General features: G+C 41.4%; 1 protein-coding gene and 1 pseudogene across 1 annotated transcript; one reads left to right on the top strand and one right to left on the bottom strand.

The window, feature by feature from the left end:
* Positions 1-2,408: 2,408 nt before the first annotated feature.
* LOC138941346 (uncharacterized) lies at positions 2,409-2,999 on the bottom strand. Its single transcript, XM_070310904.1, has one exon. The coding sequence runs from the start codon at positions 2,997-2,999 to the stop codon at positions 2,409-2,411; it is 591 nt and encodes a 196-aa protein (XP_070167005.1).
* Positions 3,000-16,215: 13,216 nt separating this feature from the next.
* LOC138941133 (uncharacterized) lies at positions 16,216-20,219 on the top strand (annotated as a pseudogene).
* Positions 20,220-20,625: the final 406 nt, after the last annotated feature.

The raw sequence follows: 20,625 nt of genomic DNA, 5'->3' as shown, positions 1-20,625 counted from the left end.
AAGCAGTGGTATCAACGCAGAGTACTACACGTTACAAATGGACACGAGATTGTGCACACGGTTCAATTGGACACAGTGCATTTGGACACAGTAATTTTGGATACAGTAGCTTCTGGACACGTAAGAAAATACGCATCGTTTACTTGGACACCGCTCACTTGGACACTGTTCATTTGGACACCGTTCGTTTGGACACAGAAAGACGCGCACCGTTCATTTGGACACCGTTCGTTTGGACATCGTTATTTGCCCACCGTCCGTTTGGACACCGTTCATTTGCCCACTGTTCGTTTGGACACCGTTCATTTGCCCACCGTTCGTTTGGACACCGTTCATTTGCCCACCGTTCAAGCAGTGGTATCAACGCAGAGTACTGAAACATGCGCACTGTTTGTTTGAATATGTAACAGATGGAGAGAAATAAAAATCATTTTGGGAAAATATAATCAGTATTCTTATAACACTTTATACTGGTAAATCTATGTAAAATATGAAATCGTGAAAAGGAGATACATTTGAAGGTTATAATATCTGTCAAAATAAAATATATTCATACTTATATATCTCTGATACTGATGTCATTAATTTTACATTGCTTTTAGCACTTTGTTTAGCCTTTCGCATATTTGGATGTCATGCATGGATACAGTGGGTTCCGCCCCCCCTGCGGGGGGGCTCCACTTCCGGAAGATATAACCTAACCCAAACCTATTTCTTATTTAAAACAAAAATTTGGTGTGGATTACGTCGTATAACTTAAATCAAATTTTGGTGTCCAAACGAACGGTATCCAAACGAACGGTATCCAAACGAACGGTGGGCAAATGAACGGTGTCCAAACGAACGGTGGGCAAATGAACGGTGTCCAAACGAACAGTGGGCAAATGAACGGTGTCCAAACGAACGATGGGCAAATGAACAGTGTCCAAACGAACGGTGGGCAAATAACGGTGTCCAAACGAACGGTGTCCAAATGAACGGTGCGCATCTTTCTGTGTCCAAACGAACGGTGTCCAAATGAACAGTGTCCAAGTGAGCGGTGTCCAAGTAAACGATGCGTATTTTCTTATGTGTCCAAAAGCTACTGTATCCAAAATTACTGTGTCCAAATGCACTGTGTCCAATTGAACCGTGTGCAAAATCTCGTGTCCATTTGTAACGTGTCCATTTGCACCGTGTCCAATTATACTGTGTCCAAGTGCACCACTCCCGCTCGAACCACCTATCGCGTAGTTTGCACGCGTTCTCCAATGCATAATTTTTCGCGTGATATCCGCAGCAAAAGGCTCGCAAAGTATTAAGAATTTCCAGACGTCCGACGTCCTCGTAATCGGCGTCGATAGTCTCGACATAGACGGCTACGTCGCGATCATTGGCGGTTTCCTAAGATCTCGATCAGCGACTTCTTCTTCTCGTGACCTTTGACGTAGATCCGCGCCGTCGAGTCGAGGTTAAATCCTCGGCATCACGAACGAGTCTTTTCATCGACCCGTAATTCATGTGTCCATCGTTCCACTTTAGTTGATGATAGTTCGATGTCAACCAACACGCTCGCGATTTTTCCGCTTTTGTGAGCAGATCCCAAGACATCGGTGGGCGAAAGATGTGAAGCGTTAATTCCGCGCCATTTTTTAACACGACTACCTCTTTCGCGACAAATCTCGTTGACTACGAAAACCTAGGAGATCGACGAAGACCGGCGCGTCCATCGTCGTTGTTAGCGGTACTTGAAGTGTTCGTCCCTAGATTTCTTAAGCGCTTTATTCTCTCCCCATACTTTTTAGAATATTATCGCGCTTATACGATTCTGCGCATGACGTTGGTGAGCGGATTATACTCTACTACTCGATCGTGAATGATAAAACAGTAAGCTGTGGTGTTAGAGGGGATGTTCTCCTTGCAGTCGAACTCTACGCGAACGTCTATGCTGGCACTCTTGATCGACTCGTTCTGTCGAGAACAGTCGATGAACACGAGCGGGTCGTGAATTAAAAATTTATTCAGATTTAAGAGCGCTTTGTCGTCGTCGCATCCGTAGTACGTTCTTCGAAATTTTGAGTACATATCATATAGCACGGCGACTTTGCGCTTATCGAAATCCAGATTTATGTCGTAAGGATAAAAAACGGAATTAAAATACAGTTTGACATTAGTCAGTTTGCAATCGAATAAAGAAGGACAGAACGTTCTTCTTTCCGGACTATAACGCGAAGATAACGTATCGCGGTTTCTTGAGCTGCGTCGCCGCTTTGACGGCCCACGAGTGGTTTGGTTATGCTCTGTAGAAGCGGAAACTCGTAGAGATCCCATGAGCAAAAAGCGACGCTCAGGTATCATTCGTTATCCAACGTGCGCAATAATCTTAATTTATTAACATCGTTTAACATTATATGAGGCATTCACCATCTTTAATAAAATGATTTTAGGTTTTTCCGTTTCGCGTGATACGAATTGTTATCGTTGCGTACTCGTATCAGAATAAATTCGTGTCGCGCGTTAATCACGACGCGTTTGTAATCCTCGCAAAAACCTAACAGCACGTTGAGAGGTACGCAAAAGTTAAAATCGCTGATCGACGTGTGAGTTACCGTTGATAAGTCCCATCCGGCGTTCTTTAATATCTTGCCTCTCTCGACCGTCAGCGACGCGTAATTCTTGATCGTGCTGGTTATCCCGACGTTTTTGCTTCGATCGATCTTCATGCCGTCGAGCTCATAGCGAATTTCCTCGAACATAAACGCGGCGCAATTGTTCACCAGCCTCATCACCGACGCGATTTCCCCCTGCGCGCTCGGCGGCTCCTTCGACTCGAGTCTGCCCTCGACGTAGAGAAAACTATCGCACGGTAACGTGTACAGATCCTGCTGTTGTATAGGAATTCGTATCTTGTCGCTATTCCCGAACGTAGTACTGGCGTAAGAGTTGTACGTGTGAGGCTCAATCTTGACGATGCAATCGTCGAAGACTGGTTCCCCGCCGATGCTTAGAATGTCGCACATTCCGCTTTTACGGAGAAGCGGTCCTCGGCACGACGAAGCCCAAAGAGCGCAGGAAAGTCGCGTTGGCGACGGTCAACCTTCTTCCCTTCTTCCTTCTCCTTCTCGCGTCTAGGGGCAACGCGACAGCGACGACGGACGCGTTTCTCGCGTTAGAACCGTTCACTATGAGCATCGCGCGCCTCTACCGTTTCCGCCGCACGTGCAGACGAACCGTGATCTCCTCGCCGCGAAAATAGATCAATTTTCCGTTCTGATCCACGACACGCACGTTTATATCGGTAATGGTCCGCGCGATGATCGGGAGGTAAATGATCTGCGTCGGGATCTCCGACATTTTATATCCGAGTGGAACGTTAGGCGTGAATTCATGTATAGTATGCGCGGATTTGTCATTGTGACATGCCCCTGTCGTGACGTTGCACTCTACCCGAATGAGGTTAATAGCCATAATATTTATCGGTTTATCGGACCATAGCATACCATTTATTTCGTTGTAACACGCGAGACGAGAAACCCAGTAGCGAACCGATGTTATCGGATTTTGCGAAATTTACCCAATACGCGCACTTGATCTCGCTTCTCATAGTGTTATCGTTACCGCGAAGCGTTATGGAATTTTCATCTTTGTCGTCATTCTCATCGTTCTCGAAATAGTCGTTGCGGTCGTCATCGACGTTGTATATGTAATCGTCATCGCTCGTTTCCGGTTCCTCGTTTCCACGCTCTCTCTTCTCTTCTCTCACTCGTCATTTGCGACGAATCGCGGCTCTTAGACACGCGCTTATAGCGCTTAACTCGTAAGATCCCACCGGAATCGCGATAACCTCGTCGTTATCGTCGAAGTAAAATTTATTATTCGCGGAATTTACATTCGGCATCGTGTTATAAGTCTCGAAATTGGTTAAACCTAACTCGTAATCGTCGTCATTTAAATCCAGAGGCGGAAAGTAGCTCATCACGAGAACGCTGCTTCGTCCGGAAAGAGTGAGAGTCAGCGACATGATCGGCGAGAGCGGTCGAACTGCGCTCGATCGACGAACGACGATCGATATTATAGTCGGTGATTACTCTAATCGACCCCCCGGAGAAATCGAAGATTCAATTGTCCGCAGATATTCTGATCGCGTATCTACTCGGAGCGACAATTGTACCGAATGTCAGCGTCGCGCCCGAGATAACACGCGAGTTCGCGCGGAGGACAAAAATTGCCGAAACGTAATAGATCGTAGGAGATTGCGTCGCTCCCTTTCTTCGCGTACGCCACCCAATGAATACCCGGTCCGAACGCGTTATCTAAATTCACATTGCCCGCGATGGAAGCGCGTCGCGCATAAATACGCTTCTGAAGTGAGGAACGCGCGAGAGTATCGTCGCGCGATTTAATTGTTCGTTCGTCGCTATTCCGACGGATGGAAGGATCCCCAGCGTCTGTTTACGCCAAGTTTTTTTTAGCGCTTCCTCTTCTCGTCGCTAACGCGCTACTTCCGCGTTTGTACGGTGCGAAGTATAAGCCACGACCCTCCATCGCGCGATCGTGACGTTGCAGTTCCTCCAACTGTCGTCGCACTGCTTTGCGATTGTTCACCGCTTTCGCGATTCCCGCTGTTCCTCCAGCCAAAGAACCGAGAACTCCCAATAACGGCAGCAGGAATAAAAAACTGCCGCGTTTCGCTATCGGAAGCATTCTTTTCCTCGTAGCGGTCGTTCTCCTCTTGCTCTTCTTTCTCTTGATTCTCGCGCCTATTCCGAATTTCGTCTTCGATTTCATAGCCACCCATACGGCCGCCGCGGCGGCTCTCCTGCCGAGAGTCAAGTCTCTCGCCGCGACACGTTCGCGCGCTCTCTTGGCGAGCGCGAGGTCGGCGACGTGTCGATCGTTTCGCGAGACGGGTACCCGGGTCGCAAAATTGATATCCAGATATGTATAGTTCGGGGAGCGCGTTTATCGCTCTGTTCAATAAACCGGCGCCACCGATATCGCCGATCACACCGTACCACCGCTTCGCGAATTGCATTTGCTGCAATCTTTAACGAGCGGCGCCGGGCGGTCGATGTGCGTTCGTTGCCAGGGATGATTATAATGTTCCAGGCATCGACGATAGCGCCGCACCTCCGGATCCACTCTTACATGTTCGAGCAGCTTCTCCTACAATCGTTCCAGGTAGCGACCAAAGTGCTTTAGCAAGATTACCTTCGGGATAAATCGCAACTGATCGGTGGTGAAATCGAGAATATCGTCGCCGTCTAGGATAAACATCTCGATACACCGTGCGCGATTCGCTATTGCGCGATCGGCGGCGATCTATTCGTATATAAATAAAAAGATCTCGCTCCGCTTCGCGCGAGTGTACCGCGCACGCGCGCTATGAGAGAAATGCGTTTCGTGCGGCAATCGATTGCGATAAAGGTGACGAACCTTGACGGTAGGGTGCGACCATCGGAGAAAGCGCGTAGACACGGTCGTCTATTACCGAGCGCTCTTCACTGCGTTATTTGCGGCCTCTCTAATTGCGGTAAGACGAACGCGCTGATAAGTTTGCTGGAGAGTCCGCACGGCGTACGCTTCAAGAACGTTTACGTTTACTCGAAGTCGTTGCAGCAGTCTAAATATCAATATTTAGAGAATTTATTGACACCGATGGAAGATATAGGTTATTTCACATTTTCCAATAACTTCGACGTTATTCCACCCATCAAAGCGCTCCCGAATTCGATATTCGTGTTCGATGGCGTAACGTGCGACAAACAGGATACTATCAGGGAGTACTTCGCTATGGGACGACACTCGAACATTGATTGCTTCTATCTGTGCCAAACGTACGCTAAAATACCACTTGATTCGAGATAACGCGAATCTGTTGATTCTTTTTAAACAGGACAATACTAATTTGCGTCAGGTATACAACGATCACGTGAACACGAATATGTCGTATGAAAATTTTCACGCGCTGTGTCGCGCGTGTTGGCGGTACAGGTACGGTTCCTTAGTGATCGACAAAGATAGCGCGCTTCGCGCTGGCAGATACAGATGAGGGTTTAACGACTTCGCCGTACCGTAGAGCGATCAATCGTCGCGGATGCGTCAACGCGTCGGTCGCTCTCTTCGCGAGCCCGAGGAATCGATCTGTTAATCGCGATGGCCGCGACGGATACCGACAAACGAGAGAAGACGACGAAAGAGATCGCTAAGATCGCGTCGATTTGTAAAAAACACAGAGCGTTGAAAACCGGCAAAATGGAGAACGAGATCGCGATGGAGAGCCGTTTCAAGCCGATTGTCGAACTGCTGCGGCGCATAGCCGAACACGCCGAGCGAGACGACATCGAGAGAGACGAGATTAAACGCGACATGATAAAGCGAGACGCGATCGACGCCTCGCCCGCGACGTCGATCGTCGAGGAAAAATGGAAGGAGAAAGCGCTGACTCCCGCTTGGAAAAAACATGAGCTGAAACGAATACGAGCGCGACGACGATTAGACGCCATATCTACTCTATTAAGCGAGTATCCCGCGAAGAGAGATCCATTCGCGCGGGACGAAACCGAGGAGAAAGCGTTCGAACCCGAGAATCTCATATCGTCTTCGACGCTCGAAATGCCCTTTAGGCGAATTCCGCAAACTTCTCAAGATCGCGAAACGTCGCGCGGTCGGCTAGGACCGTTTAGGCGAAAGTACATGGAGGCTATTCTCGGCGGGAAAGCGCCGAACGAGATCGATTACGTTTACGGGGTATACATCGACGCGAGAGGCGCGATGCTCGGCGATAAGCGATTTGACGTATACGCGGACGATTTTATACTCATAGATGAGATTAGATACATCGGTACCTCCGGTTTGTACGAATTGATCTTTATGAAAAATCCCGATAGTCTCACGTACACGGAAAAAGATAAATTAACGTACAAAAGTATATTGTTAACAACGAACGCTTATAGACGCGATCATGACGCTAGAAAATCTGTCTTAGGGAATAAGGGATACAAATACAAGTTCATTATTGCTCCTCTTATTCACGGCAGCGGGGCGAAAAAGACGGGCGCGGGTCGCCTACTATCGACCATGCGAGTCACAGACGATAGAATCGATTACGTTTATTGGGACGATCCGAACAAATTGGATTGTCTGCGATTACGCTTCGCGTCGAGCCGGCAACAACACTCACGAAAACGAGATTCTATCGATAATCGAGGAGCTTCGCGAGACGGGATCGTATAAATCGAACCGTCGCGTTGACGACCGTCGAAGTCGTACGCAGGATTCGCGATATCCGTGAGCAAATTCGGCGCGCCTCTAAAAAACCGCGGTTACGACGCGAGAACCGGAAGACTACGTCCGGCTATCGAGTCCCTGCGAAATTACGTGCGCGATAACGCGCTGTGTCTGAGCTCTTCCATCGAGTACGACGCGAAAGAGCGCAAGATAAAACGCCTGGTTCAGCCGGAGGAGGACGCCGACGCGACGAGCAAAAGTTACGAGAGAATCACCTCGTAACTTGCGCGTTTGAGAAAAAACGTGAACAAGGCAGGGCAGAGCGTCATCCTGCTGTTCACAAGACTCACTCAGCTCGATAACGTTCTGAGTAAAAAAATAGATGCCATGGAGAGTTCTGTTTCCAGAACCAAAGCGCACGACGACGCTTTGAGTAAACGGATAGACACCGTGGAAAATTCCATTTCGAGAACAGAAGCGAGCGCTAACGCTTTAGTTAAACGAATCGATGCTTTGGATAAACGGATCAATGCTTTGGATAAACGGATCAACGCTTTAAGCGAACGGATCAATGCCGCGAAAAGTACGATATCGCTAAACGCGGCGGAGTCCTCAACGAAAAGCGACCGTAAAATATTGTTTAATCAGGGTAAAATAATACAAGAGCTAACCCAAAAATCGCGCATCGCAGCGAATTCCGCGATGAAGATACGGGAATTGGAAGATTCAACGTCGCGATTGAGGAGAGAAGCGAACGATCTATCGGGAAGAGTGAAGGAATTGGCGAGGATTCGCGAAAATGGCAACGACGCTCGGAACAGCTACGTTATTCTCGAGAGAAAGAGGAAAGAATTATGAGCGCCGAAAAACGAATACTAGTCGAGGAGTTGCACGCGCCCGCGAGAAGAAACTTCCCACGTCGTCGAGTCGTGGTGCGCGGGTACGACAACCTGTAACAGGCAGATGTGATCGAGATGCGTCCTTATGCGAGACTCAACAAAGGCCACAATTACATACTTACCGTTATCAACGCATTAAACAAATACGCGTAGGCTGTACCGCTTATGAGCAAGAGTGTGAACGAGGTTACCCGAGCGTTATCCAAGATATTGCGAGACTCTAAGTGGTGTCCGAAAAATCTGCAGACCGACAAAGAAAACGAATTCTACAACTCCGAGATGCAAAAGTTCGCGGAGGAGCGCGAAGTGAATCATTATTCGACGTACTCGGTGATGAAGGCGTCAATCGTCGAGCGATTCAGGCGTACGCTCAAAAACTCTATGTGGAAGCACGCTGAATGAAACATACAAGTGGATCGACGAGTTACCTCGGCTCGTCGAGGTGGGGAGTGGTGCACTTGGACACAGTATAATTGGACACGGTGCAAATGGACACGTTACAAATGGACACGAGATTTTGCACACGGTTCAATTGGACACAGTGCATTTGGACACAGTAATTTTCGATACAGTAGCTTTTGGACACATAAGAAAATACGCATCGTTTACTTGGACACCGCTCAATTGGACACTGTTCATTTGGACACCGTTCGTTTGGACACAGAAAGATGCGCACCGTTTATTTGGACACCGTTCGTTTGGACACCGTTATTTGCCCACCGTTCGTTTGGACACCGTTCATTTGCCCACCGTTCGTTTGGACACCGTTCATTTGCCCACTGTTCGTTTGGACACCGTTCATTTGCCCACCGTTCGTTTGCCCACCGTTCGTTTGGACACCGTTCATTTGCCCACCGTTCGTTTGGACACCGTTCATTTGTACACAGAAACATGCGCACTGTTTGTTTGAATATGTAACAGATGGAGAGAAATAAAAATCATTTTGGGAAAATATAATCAGTATTTTTATAACACTTTATACTGGTAAATCTATGTAAAATATGAAATCGTGAAAAGGAGATACATTTGAAGGTTATAATATCTGTCAAAATAAAATATATTCATACTAATATATCTCTGATACTGATGTCATTAATTTTACATTGCTTTTAGCATTTTGTTTAGCCTTTCGCATATTTGGATGTCATGCATGGATACAGTGGGTTCCGCCCCCCCCTTCGGGGGGGCTCCACTTCCGGAAGATATAACCTAACCCAAACCTATTTCTTATGTAAAACAAAAATTTGGTGTGGATTACGTCGTATAATTTAAATCAAATTTTGGTGTCCAAACGAACGGTGTCCAAACGAACGGTGGGCAAATAAACGGTGTCCAAACGAACGGTGGGCAAATGAACGGTGTCCAAACGAACAGTGGGCAAATGAACGGTGTCCAAACGAACGGTGGGCAAATAACGGTGTCCAAACGAACGGTGTCCAAATGAACGGTGCGCATCTTTCTGTGTCTAAACGAACGGTGTCCAAATGAACAGTGTCCAATTGAGCGGTGTCCAAGTGAACGATGCGTATTTTCTTATGTGTCCAAAAGCTACTGTATCCAAAATTACTGTGTCCAAATGCACTGTGTCCAATTGAACCGTGTGCAAAATCTCGTGTCCATTTGTAACGTGTCCATTTGCATCGTGTCCAATTATACTGTGTCCTAGAGCACCACTCCCGTTTTGCGAGGTGCATTTCGCGCTTATTATATCTCTTAATTAATTAGGTCGTTGATTGGGGAGGAGTGTGGTGTCCCTGATCGGAGCATGTTTCGTGCTCCGCTTGTCAGTCTGTCTCGTCAGCTGCTTACTCAGCTTCCAAGAACTTGACCGTGACTTTCTTCTCTTTAGTCACGTATCTTACTTTTATTTTATTAATATTCTTTTATTACTTTACTCTTTCCTAATTTTCCTTGATCTCTTTTCTAATTTTAATGCTTTGCTTTACTCAGCTCTTTCTTACACTTTTCTGTGACACTTGATTGTTTTATTCTTTAATATATTAAGAAATTGGTCAGGTTACGACATTATCAAGAGCTGAAATTAAGCGTTCTTCGTAAGTGATACATCTCCTACTCTAAAATGTTTAATCCAGACAATGTCTATCCCGGTATGTTCGTCACAAAGTGTTTGACAGCGAGTAAAGAACAGTATATAAAAATGTTTTGCCTTAATCTGGTAAGTAGTGTTCAGTGATTTTGTGTGCGAGATTATGTGTGATATTTATTAATTAATAATATATGTGGCGGTTCGAGAAACCACCACAATTACGCGCGAACTACCCGGTAGACGCGCGAACGAATTCTCACGCGTAGAGCACGTGAGACTCGCGCGCGAGCACCGCGCGAGCCACGAAGGCTGCAAGGCGGCCACGACCGAGCACTGCTTCCCAACAGTTATATTCTAGAAGTCGATCTTGCGTATCCGCCCGACCTTCACGACTCTCACGCGGACTTGCCGTTCTGCCCGACGCGCGATAAGCCGCCCAGAAAACGACAGGAGAAACTCCTCGCCACGCTGTACGATAAGAGTCGTTACGTGACGTATTATCGCAATCTGCAGCAATGCGTTTAACACGGATTACGCGTTACGAGGATACACAGAATATTGCGATTCGCGCAATCCCCGTGGTTGCGCGGATACGCCGAACTGAATACGCGACTACGAATTAACGCGAAAAACGAGTTCGAAAAAAATCTGTACAAATTGATGAATAACGCCGTGTTCGGCAAGACCATGGAGAACGTGCGCAATCATTCGGACGTCTGACTCGTGACTCGATGGGACGAGCGATACGGCGCGGAAGCGATGATCGCGAAGTCGAACTTTCACAGTAGAAGCGTCTTCGCGAGGGATTTCGTAGCCGTGGAATTGCGCAAACTCGAGATTAAGTTCAACAAACCGGTCTACGTGGGTATGTGTATCCTCGACGTGTCCAAGATTCGCTTGTATGAACGAGTATTTACTACCATTGTATCGAGATAAGTATAGAATAACGTACACCGACACTGATAGTCTCATTTATCGCGCTAAGTGGAAGGACGTGTACGAGGATATGAAGCGCGACATCGACAGATTCGACACGAGCGAGTACGCGGCGAACAACGCGTACAGTATGCCTCTCGCTAACAAGAAAATACCCAGTGCGATGAAAGACGAGAACACCGGTGTGATTATGACGAAATTCGTCGGGCTCAGAGCGAAGATATACGCGCTGCGAGTCGACGGTAGAGGCGATACGAAAAAGATCAAGGGCGTTAAGAGCAGCGTCATTGCAAGAACGATAACGTTCGACGATTACGCACGTTGTCTTCGACGAAGGCTCGAGATGAGGCGCACACAGTCCTGCGTAAGGTCCAAGTTACACGAGGTGTACACGGTGTCGGAGTCGGGAGTGGTGCACTTGGACACAATATAATTGGACACGGTGCAAATGGACACGTTACAAATGGACACGAGATTTTGCACACGGTTCAATTGGACACAGTGCATTTGGACACAGTAATTTTGGATATAGTAGCTTTTGGACACATAAGAAAATACGCATCGTTTACTTGGACACCGCTCAATTGGACACTGTTCATTTGGACACCGTTCGTTTGGACACAGAAAGATGCGCACCGTTCATTTGGACACCGTTCGTTTGGACACCGTTATTTGCCCACCGTTCGTTTGGACACCGTTCATTTGCCCACCGTTCGTTTGGACACCGTTTATTTGCCCACTGTTCGTTTGGACACCGTTTATTTGCCCACCGTTCGTTCGGACACCGTTCATTTGCCCACCGTTCGTTTGGACACCGTTCGTTTGGACACCAAAATTTGATTTAAATTATACGACGTAATCCACACCAAATTTTTGTTTTAAATAAGAAATAGGTTTGGGTTAGGTTATATCTTCCGGAAGTGGAGCCCCCCCGCAGGGGGGGCGGAACCCACTGTATCCATGCATGACATCCAAATATGCGAAAGGCTAAACAAAATGCTAAAAGCAATGTAAAATTAATGACATCAGTATCAGAGATATATTAGTATGAATATATTTTATTTTGACAGATATTATAACCTTCAAATGTATCTCCTTTTCACGATTTCATATTTTACATAGATTTACCAGTATAAAGTGTTATAAGAATACTGATTATATTTTCCCAAAATGATTTTTATTTCTCTCCATCTGTTACATATTCAAACAAACAGTGCGCATGTTTCTGTGTACAAATGAACGGTGTCCAAACGAACGGTGGGCAAATGAACGGTGTCCGAACGAACGGTGGGCAAATGAACGGTGTCCAAACGAACAGTGGGCAAATGAACGGTGTCCAAACGAACGGTGGGCAAATGAACGGTGTCCAAACGAACGGTGGGCAAATAACGGTGTCCAAACGAACGGTGTCCAAATGAACGGTGCGCATCTTTCTGTGTCCAAACGAACGGTGTCCAAATGAACAGTGTCCAATTGAGCGGTGTCCAAGTAAACGATGCGTATTTTCTTATGTGTCCAAAAGCTACTGTATCCAAAATTACTGTGTCCAAATGCACTGTGTCCAATTGAACCGTGTGCACAATCTCGTGTCCATTTGTAACGTGTCCATTTGCACCGTGTCCAATTGTACTGTGTCCAAGTGAAGGCCACTCTAATACCATCCCTGAGTTCGAGCGTCTTACGTCTCTGCGAGCAGCCTAGATACTATTAAACAAAAGGGGATGGCTCCAACCAAGATCGGTTGAAAAGTGCAAACCGGCTGCAGGCCTGCTCTAAGTTAAGATATGGCTTCTCAAAAATCGGCAAAATTTGCAAGTTTTAAAGCGCTCCCCTAATTGTTTTGCGTAATGTATATATGTAGATTATATTTTAGATATATGTTTGTGTATATATATCGATTATAAGTTATAATTAACAAGGGAATACTCAGAATTAATAGTATGTTTATTACAGTGCAGAACAGTTACTAAAAATCTTTTCGATATAAAAATTAATCTTTAGTACAATTAGATTATATATGAGTAGATATGGTGTAATGGATATAGTACTTGCGTTTGAATTTGTAAATCAAGGTTCAAATGCTTCAATCAATTAATTTTTTTTTATAATATGATAATGTGATAATATGATAATTATGGTAGAAATAATTATTATGAATATAAAAAAATTAATTATTTTATTATAGATTTTTATTATAAATTATCACCTGAACCAAATTTAGGATGAAAGTTTTAATAAAACCAAATAAAATCTACATCTTTGAAACATAAATATTTCGCGAAGTTTGTCTTTACGCTTGCTATGTTTCATACATATGAGTTGCAAAAAATTGTGCGCTCCAAATATTTCGCAAAACATGCCGCTTGATTCTTATATATGTGACAAATTAATACACTATTAAACATTTTACACTTCAAAGTATATTTTGTATCCCACCACATAAATATAATTTTTCACATACTGCTTATACATGCGTTTGTAAATATTTTATAATATGTTTAGTTGCCTATATAAAAATGTACATCCTATGATGGTTGCATTACAAATGCATGCATCTTTATTAGAAAAATATTGCAATATAACTAAAAAGATGCGATCAAGATACATGCCTTGATACATCATTAGTTACAAATAGCGGTATGAAAAAATAATAACATTTCGTAGTGCGATACAAAATAACCTTTGGAGCGCACAATTTTTTGCAACTTATATGTATGAAACATAGCAAGCGTAAAGACAAACTTCGCGAAATATTTATGTTTCAAAGATGTAGATTTTATTTGGTTTTATTAAAATTTCATCTTAAATTTGGTTAAGGTGATAATTTATAATAAAAATCTGTAATAAAAATAATTAATGTTTTTATATTCATAATAATTATTTCTATCATAAAACATTATTATATTATTAAAAAAAATTAATTAATGGTAGGGTTCGAACTTTAATTTACAAATTCAAACGCAAGTACTATATCCATTACACCACAGGTACTTATGTATAATCTAACTGTAGAGACTAATTTTTAGATGGAAAAGATTTTCAGTAACTGTACTCTAAAAGCCATTGCACGTGAAAACATTTAGTCGTAATCGTAAGGTTGTAAGCAAATCAACCAATCACAATCAAGCATTCTAAAAGGTAATAAGAATGTTTGAACTGTGATTGATTGATTTGCTTACGGCCTTATGGTTACGACTAAAATGTTTTCACGTGCAATGGCCTTAATAAACATACCATTATACTCTGAGGAACTCTGTAACAATGTCAAATTTTTTATAGATCAACGAAATTCAATTTTGAATCTTTCCTTTATAACTTATAATCGATATGCATACATAAACACACATCTAAAATATAATTTACACAGACATACACACATACACTTATATATATATGTACATATATGTATATGAATGGGCAATTTTCAATCTATTTTTAATGATAAAGCGGCAGTTTCTAGGACTTTTGGCAGTTTTCAGATCGGTCCTAAAAATTTTGTTCTCGAAGCGACAGTTTTCAGGACTGTCTTGAATAATGTCTATCAATCTATTATATATGGAAGGTCTTTAATAACCTGTTGTAACCCGACTAATTTCTTAATATATTAAAGGATAAAACAATAAAGTGAAACAGAAAAGTGTATGAAAGAGCTGAGTAAAGCAAAGCATTAAAATTTGAAAAGAGATCAAGGAAAGATAATTAAGAAAGACTAAAGTAATAAAAGAATATTAATAAAATAAAAGTAAGTTACGTGACTAAAAGAGAAGGAAGTCGCGGTCAAGTTCTCGGAGGCTGAGTAAGCAGCTGACGAGACAGACTGACAAGCGGAGCACGAGACATGCTCCGGTCAGGGACACCACACTCCTCCCTAATCAACGATCTAATTAATTAAGATATATAATAAGCGCGAGATGCACCGACGCTGGCTACTCGCTCGCTCAGTAATAGTATCGAAGTACCGTACGTATCGCGCCCGACTATTATAATCGCGAATAAGTGAAAGTGTATCTTGCAAAATATACTAAATTATACCTAACGTTGGGGAGTATCTTATTTCGAGCGTGGATCCTAATCCTTTGGGCGTACAAATCCCGAAAGACCTCTTCCTTAGCGGCTAGAGGCACAACAAACCTTTATGTCAAATTTTATAATTTGTATAAATACTTTAATTTAATAATAAATGTATAGATAAGGAACAAACTTGTATAGATATATTTGAAAATATTTTTTCTATATATTGTACCTACATATAACAGGGGCGATGAGTGGCTTAGAGTGTTGAGTCGCGGGCTGACAAGTGCCATGTCCCAGGTTCAATTCCGCTCGGATCTCATCCCACCCCCACCATATACCTCTTTATAGAAGAGAAGGAGGAATGACAGAGAAGGAAAGAAGGATAAAAAGGAGGGGAATAGGAAGGAGACAAAAAGAGGGTTAGGAATAAGGATGAAGGAGGAAAGGGAGCGTGAGGAGCAAAGGGGAAGAGCAAGAGAGAGGGGAAAGGAAAGCGGTGTAGTAAAAGCGTTGTGTAAAGCGTTAGGTTAGGTGTAGGAGCGTTAGTTGTAAGAGCGGAAATGTATGAAAATGAAATATATTTGGAAATTTGTAAAGTGTAAGAGTATAAAATTGCAACCCCATTGGGCAGTCAATAAAGACATACATACATACCTACATATAACAGCGATGTATACAGTATTATAAAATATTCTATATTCATAAAAATAAGATCTCAAAAGTGTCCTTCTGTATTTCTACAAGTATCCAATTTTGTCTTAAAATATTTTTAAAAATAAATATTATATATATATACAATATTGTAAGATTAATAGATATACTTTATTTATTGGTAAGAGAATACAGTCCGAACCGATAGAACTTTGCTATTTGCATTTTACTAACTCGACAACTACTTTCAGATTCTTCAAGATCTCTCTCTCTGTGTTCGCTGAGCTACGCCGTTTTATACTCGACTTCTCCCTCGACGTCTCCCTCATAGTTCGATATCTATCGATATGCCTCGTGGCGTGACCCTATTCGCTCTTGTCGGCCCGACATATCTCGAACTCGAACGGATCTTAGACCTAACGGGTGTTCTAACCGCATGTTTGATAACGGGTGCTCTTAATGTAACTTCCATCTTACAATATGTATACGAGCAATGTAGCCGCGCCTTCGATTTACCCGTCCACATTAACCGAATTTATTTGTTTCGCCGATCGGAGAGACAAGACGTAAATGATTTGAGCGAAGTTAGTTTGTGGAAAAGTGTTTATTCCTTTCGACACCAACTCCCGGACCGTCTTAGATAATCGCACGCGACAGCAAGATCGAATCAGACACGCGAATTATCGATCTAATTATAATGATATGAGCGTTCGACTTTCGGTGTGCTCCCGGTGAAGGCTTGCGATACAGTGTCTTGACTAAAAGCCCTTCTTTTCGACCCACGAACAATAGGCCCGGTCAATACGTGTACCACAACAAACAGAATTTTGATCGTTCGATTCTGAAAGCCAATTGGCTATCGACAACGAGGTGTTTGTCAGAATCGAACGATACCAAGAAACCATAAAAACGGAATGAAAATAAGGCCTCGAACGTAACGTCTTGCTTTAGAACATTCGAGAAGCAAAATAAATAATATAATTCATGAAACTTCTACTTTCTCGAACATCCCGTTCGCCTCGTATACCGGGTAGGTTACGAAATAACTGGTTAAGTCCTACCAACATAATCGATACACAGCATCTTAATGATAATTCTCGATCAGACGGTCCAAAGAGCTCTGCAGCAAAATTTTAAACATACAGTAATAGGAGAAGAGTACAGATAAAGATCGATGGTAATTCAATCGAAATAAATGTGTTAATATAATCAGTAAATCTTAGCATAGAGTTATTTACATAGGCGTTTTTATAATAGATATATGGATATACACAGAGCGTGACGATAATTAAACCCGAACCTAATGATTAACGCATAAAGAAAACGCAAATTAATTTAAGAGCCAGTGTCACTTGATATCGGTAGCTGACAGATCTGCGTTATTGGTCGCTTTAGAGTGATTTTGGCAGTACGCAATGTAACTACACAGACATGATTAAAATAACGCGCAGCGAGTTTTTTTTCCAGTCACACTAAATCCCATAAGACCACCGGTCTTTAATGATATCTCGTCGGTGCCTGAGATGTTGTGTGGAACCTGAGAAGCGTTTGTGACAAAAATATAACGATTTCGAAAAACATGCCAGGTTATTGCATAGAGGGTTGCAAAAATCGATGCGAAAAAGGTTTTCGTTTATTTCGTATCCCAATAGGCGAGAATAACAGAAGACGCGAAGAATGGCTAAAATTTATTGGCAAAAATACATTGTCAGCAAGGGCTGTTATTTGTGAGGTATAGTTAATGAGTTATAATCGTGTGTGAAACATTGTGTATTGCAATAATAATTATTAATAAATATGACAGGTGCACTTTGACGACGGACAATATAAACAAGCTCGACAAGATGAAAAAAAACTGCTCCGCCCAAATGCGATACCAAATTTATTAAAGAAACGTAAAGCAGAGAAAGAAAAGGATGAAGAGAGAGATATGGCTAAGAAAGCAACATATTCCAATCATATCCAGGATTTAGAATCTCGTAAGTTTTACACAATACAATAATACTCATACTATAAGAAAGCGATGCAGACTTGAGTTGTTTTCTTATAATGTCATGTATTACTGTAATGTAATTTACTTGAATGGAAATTAATATGTGTAGATGAATATACTGAAACAATCAATGCTGAAACAATCAATCCTGAAGCAATCAATGTTGAAACAATCAATGCTGAAGCAACCGATACTGAAGCAAACAATGTGGACATATTAAGAGACACTGCATCAAATGCAATTATTGGAAAAGAACAACAGATAAAGCATTTAAAGATAACGTTGAAAAAGACATTGCGGCTCAATTGTCAATTGAAAAAAGGTTACGAAAAAAAATGTAAAATTTAATAAAGTATTTACGAAAGATCAAATGAAATTTATCGCAAATAACACACGAAGAGGAGCATCGTAGTCTATTGAGACTATTAATAAAGCATTGAAATTGTATGTGACCTGTGGACAAAAAGGAACCCAGCAAACACAGAATATAACTGCTATATAACATGGAAATAACATGTAATGTAACAGTTGTTATGTCTAATTTATATTGGGATTATATAACTGTCTCTTATTTATGCAATATAACACCAGAATATAACTGTTATGTAACATGGGAGTAACATTTAATGTAACATTTGTTATACCTAATTTATATTGAGATTATATAACTGTCTTTTATTTATGCAATATAACATTAGAATATAACTGCAATGTAACATGGGAGTAATATATGTATAATGTAACAGCCCAAGTAACAGAGTAACGTTAAAAGACGACATAATGACATTTATTTTTGGTCTATAATGTCGGAAACTAATAATTGACGTTTAAAAGACCTCATTTCTTAGATTAGCCAAAGATGTAATTTTGAAGACATCGTATGATCATCCAAATAAAGTCCTGTTGTAACTAATATTGGGATTATAGTTCATTTGCTTACCGCCATGCGGCGCGCTATTCGTTACCTATACCCGTATTTAAATTTTTGTCATGAGCATATATAAAGCCTGCAAAATGCGGCTAATAACATTGTAATTATTTTTATCAATTCAATCTCTGATACGATTCCCGTACCATGAAATTCAGATATTGAACTGATTTTTGGAAAATCGAACAGATAATATCCGATTTTAATTTATTCGGACAATTTCTATCTGAATAAGTTAAAATTGTTTGTTATTATTTGCTTAAAATATAAAACAGAAATTAACTTCTATATAAATAAAATCTTTAATTTTATAAATTAAATTATTTAAATTTACCTATAATATATATCACATTAATATGTGTTATATTACTATTGTAATTAGTCTTAGTTCTGCTGCCAAACAAACGTCAAAAGATGATGACCCGTGGATGTGACATAGTGACGTAATTTTCGAGTCTCATGAGACCTAATTTAGGATTTTAATTGGTCATTTTGTGACCAAAATTTACTGTCATTGTGACGTCAATTTGCTACTTGGATCAACTATTATATGATTGTAACAATCATATAACATTTTAGTAACATGTTATATTCCTGTTATATAACTGCAATTTTATATGAGTGGGAAATTACAACTAACGTGAATGTTACATGTAACAAATACGTTATATTACTTGTTACATTCCGTTTCATTATGGCAATGTTACAGTTATGTATCTGTGTTTGCTGGGATATGAGGAGATGCGTCGACAAAATTTGTCTTATCCGAGCATTCGAACTATACAACATCATATACAAGGCTTAAAATGTAAGCCAAGTATTTTGCAAAATTTCCTGCATGTATTAAAAATGAAAGTTAATATCATTTTTGTTTTTGTGATTTTACTTCTATTTATAGTAACTATTTTTAATTTTAATTATTTGCTTATGGTGCTTTCTAATTTCATTTCAGGTACAAACGTTCAACTCTAAAGAAAAACATGCAGTACTTGTTTTAGACGAAATGTCTATAAAACCTTGGCTTACAATACGATCATTCCATTACTTCAGTTGTGGGCCGGCCAACAATGAAACTGTCAGGCGGATTTGACAGCTCTCATCTATAAGCAACGTATGCCTGTTTTCATGCTATGCGGCATTTCCTCGAAGTGGAAGCAAACTATAGCGTATAAATTTAGCAAATTCATTTTGTTCACAAGAAATCGTTCAAATAATTACAGTAATTATTCAACAAGCAAATGATATTGGGTTAAAAATAAAAGCAGTCATTTCCGATATGGGACCGCAAAATAGGAGTTGGTGGAAAATCATGAATATCACAGTTGGTAAATATTGTAAAATCAATAATTATACTGCACATCCATGCAATAATGAAGAAAAATTATTTATTATGCCAGATTCAGTTCATGTGTATAAAAACGTTGCGTGCTTGTTAACAGCGTGCAAAATCATCGTTCCAAATAAATTTTATTTGGAACCCATTCGCGAACTATATAATTTAGACAAAAAAGATTCATTGAAATTGTGTCCATCTCTGAAAGAAAAAGCTATTAATCCATCTCATATTTCGATAAAATGAATGTCGCCTTGTGTAGCATTATTAAACAATAGTGTTGCTGCAGCTGTATTGTATCATATAGCCAATGGACGTATTGCAAATATACATAGAACCACTGCCTGGTTTCTTAAAATTATGTATAAATGGTTTAAAATTATGACTAGTCGATATCAAAAGCTTGCATTATCACATCTTGATGAAAATGTTTACAAAGATAGTATCACATTTCTTAAAGATTTTATAGAGATTGTTAGAGGAATAACAGAGATGGAAAATGGAAACCATTTCAAAGTGGCTTAATACTTTGCACACAGACTGCTTTAGATTTACAAGTAGAATATTTAGAGAAAGAAAATTTTAAGTTTTTATCATTAGGAAGGTTTACGCAAG

This window comes from Polyergus mexicanus, unplaced genomic scaffold, assembly GCF_030449975.1.
Source record: "Polyergus mexicanus isolate NDT 795.1 unplaced genomic scaffold, iyPolMexi1.0 SCAF_18, whole genome shotgun sequence".
NCBI lineage: Eukaryota > Metazoa > Arthropoda > Insecta > Hymenoptera > Formicidae > Polyergus > Polyergus mexicanus.
The sequence above is the reverse complement of the archived record's forward strand: the minus strand, read 5'-3'. Positions and strand labels throughout refer to the sequence as shown.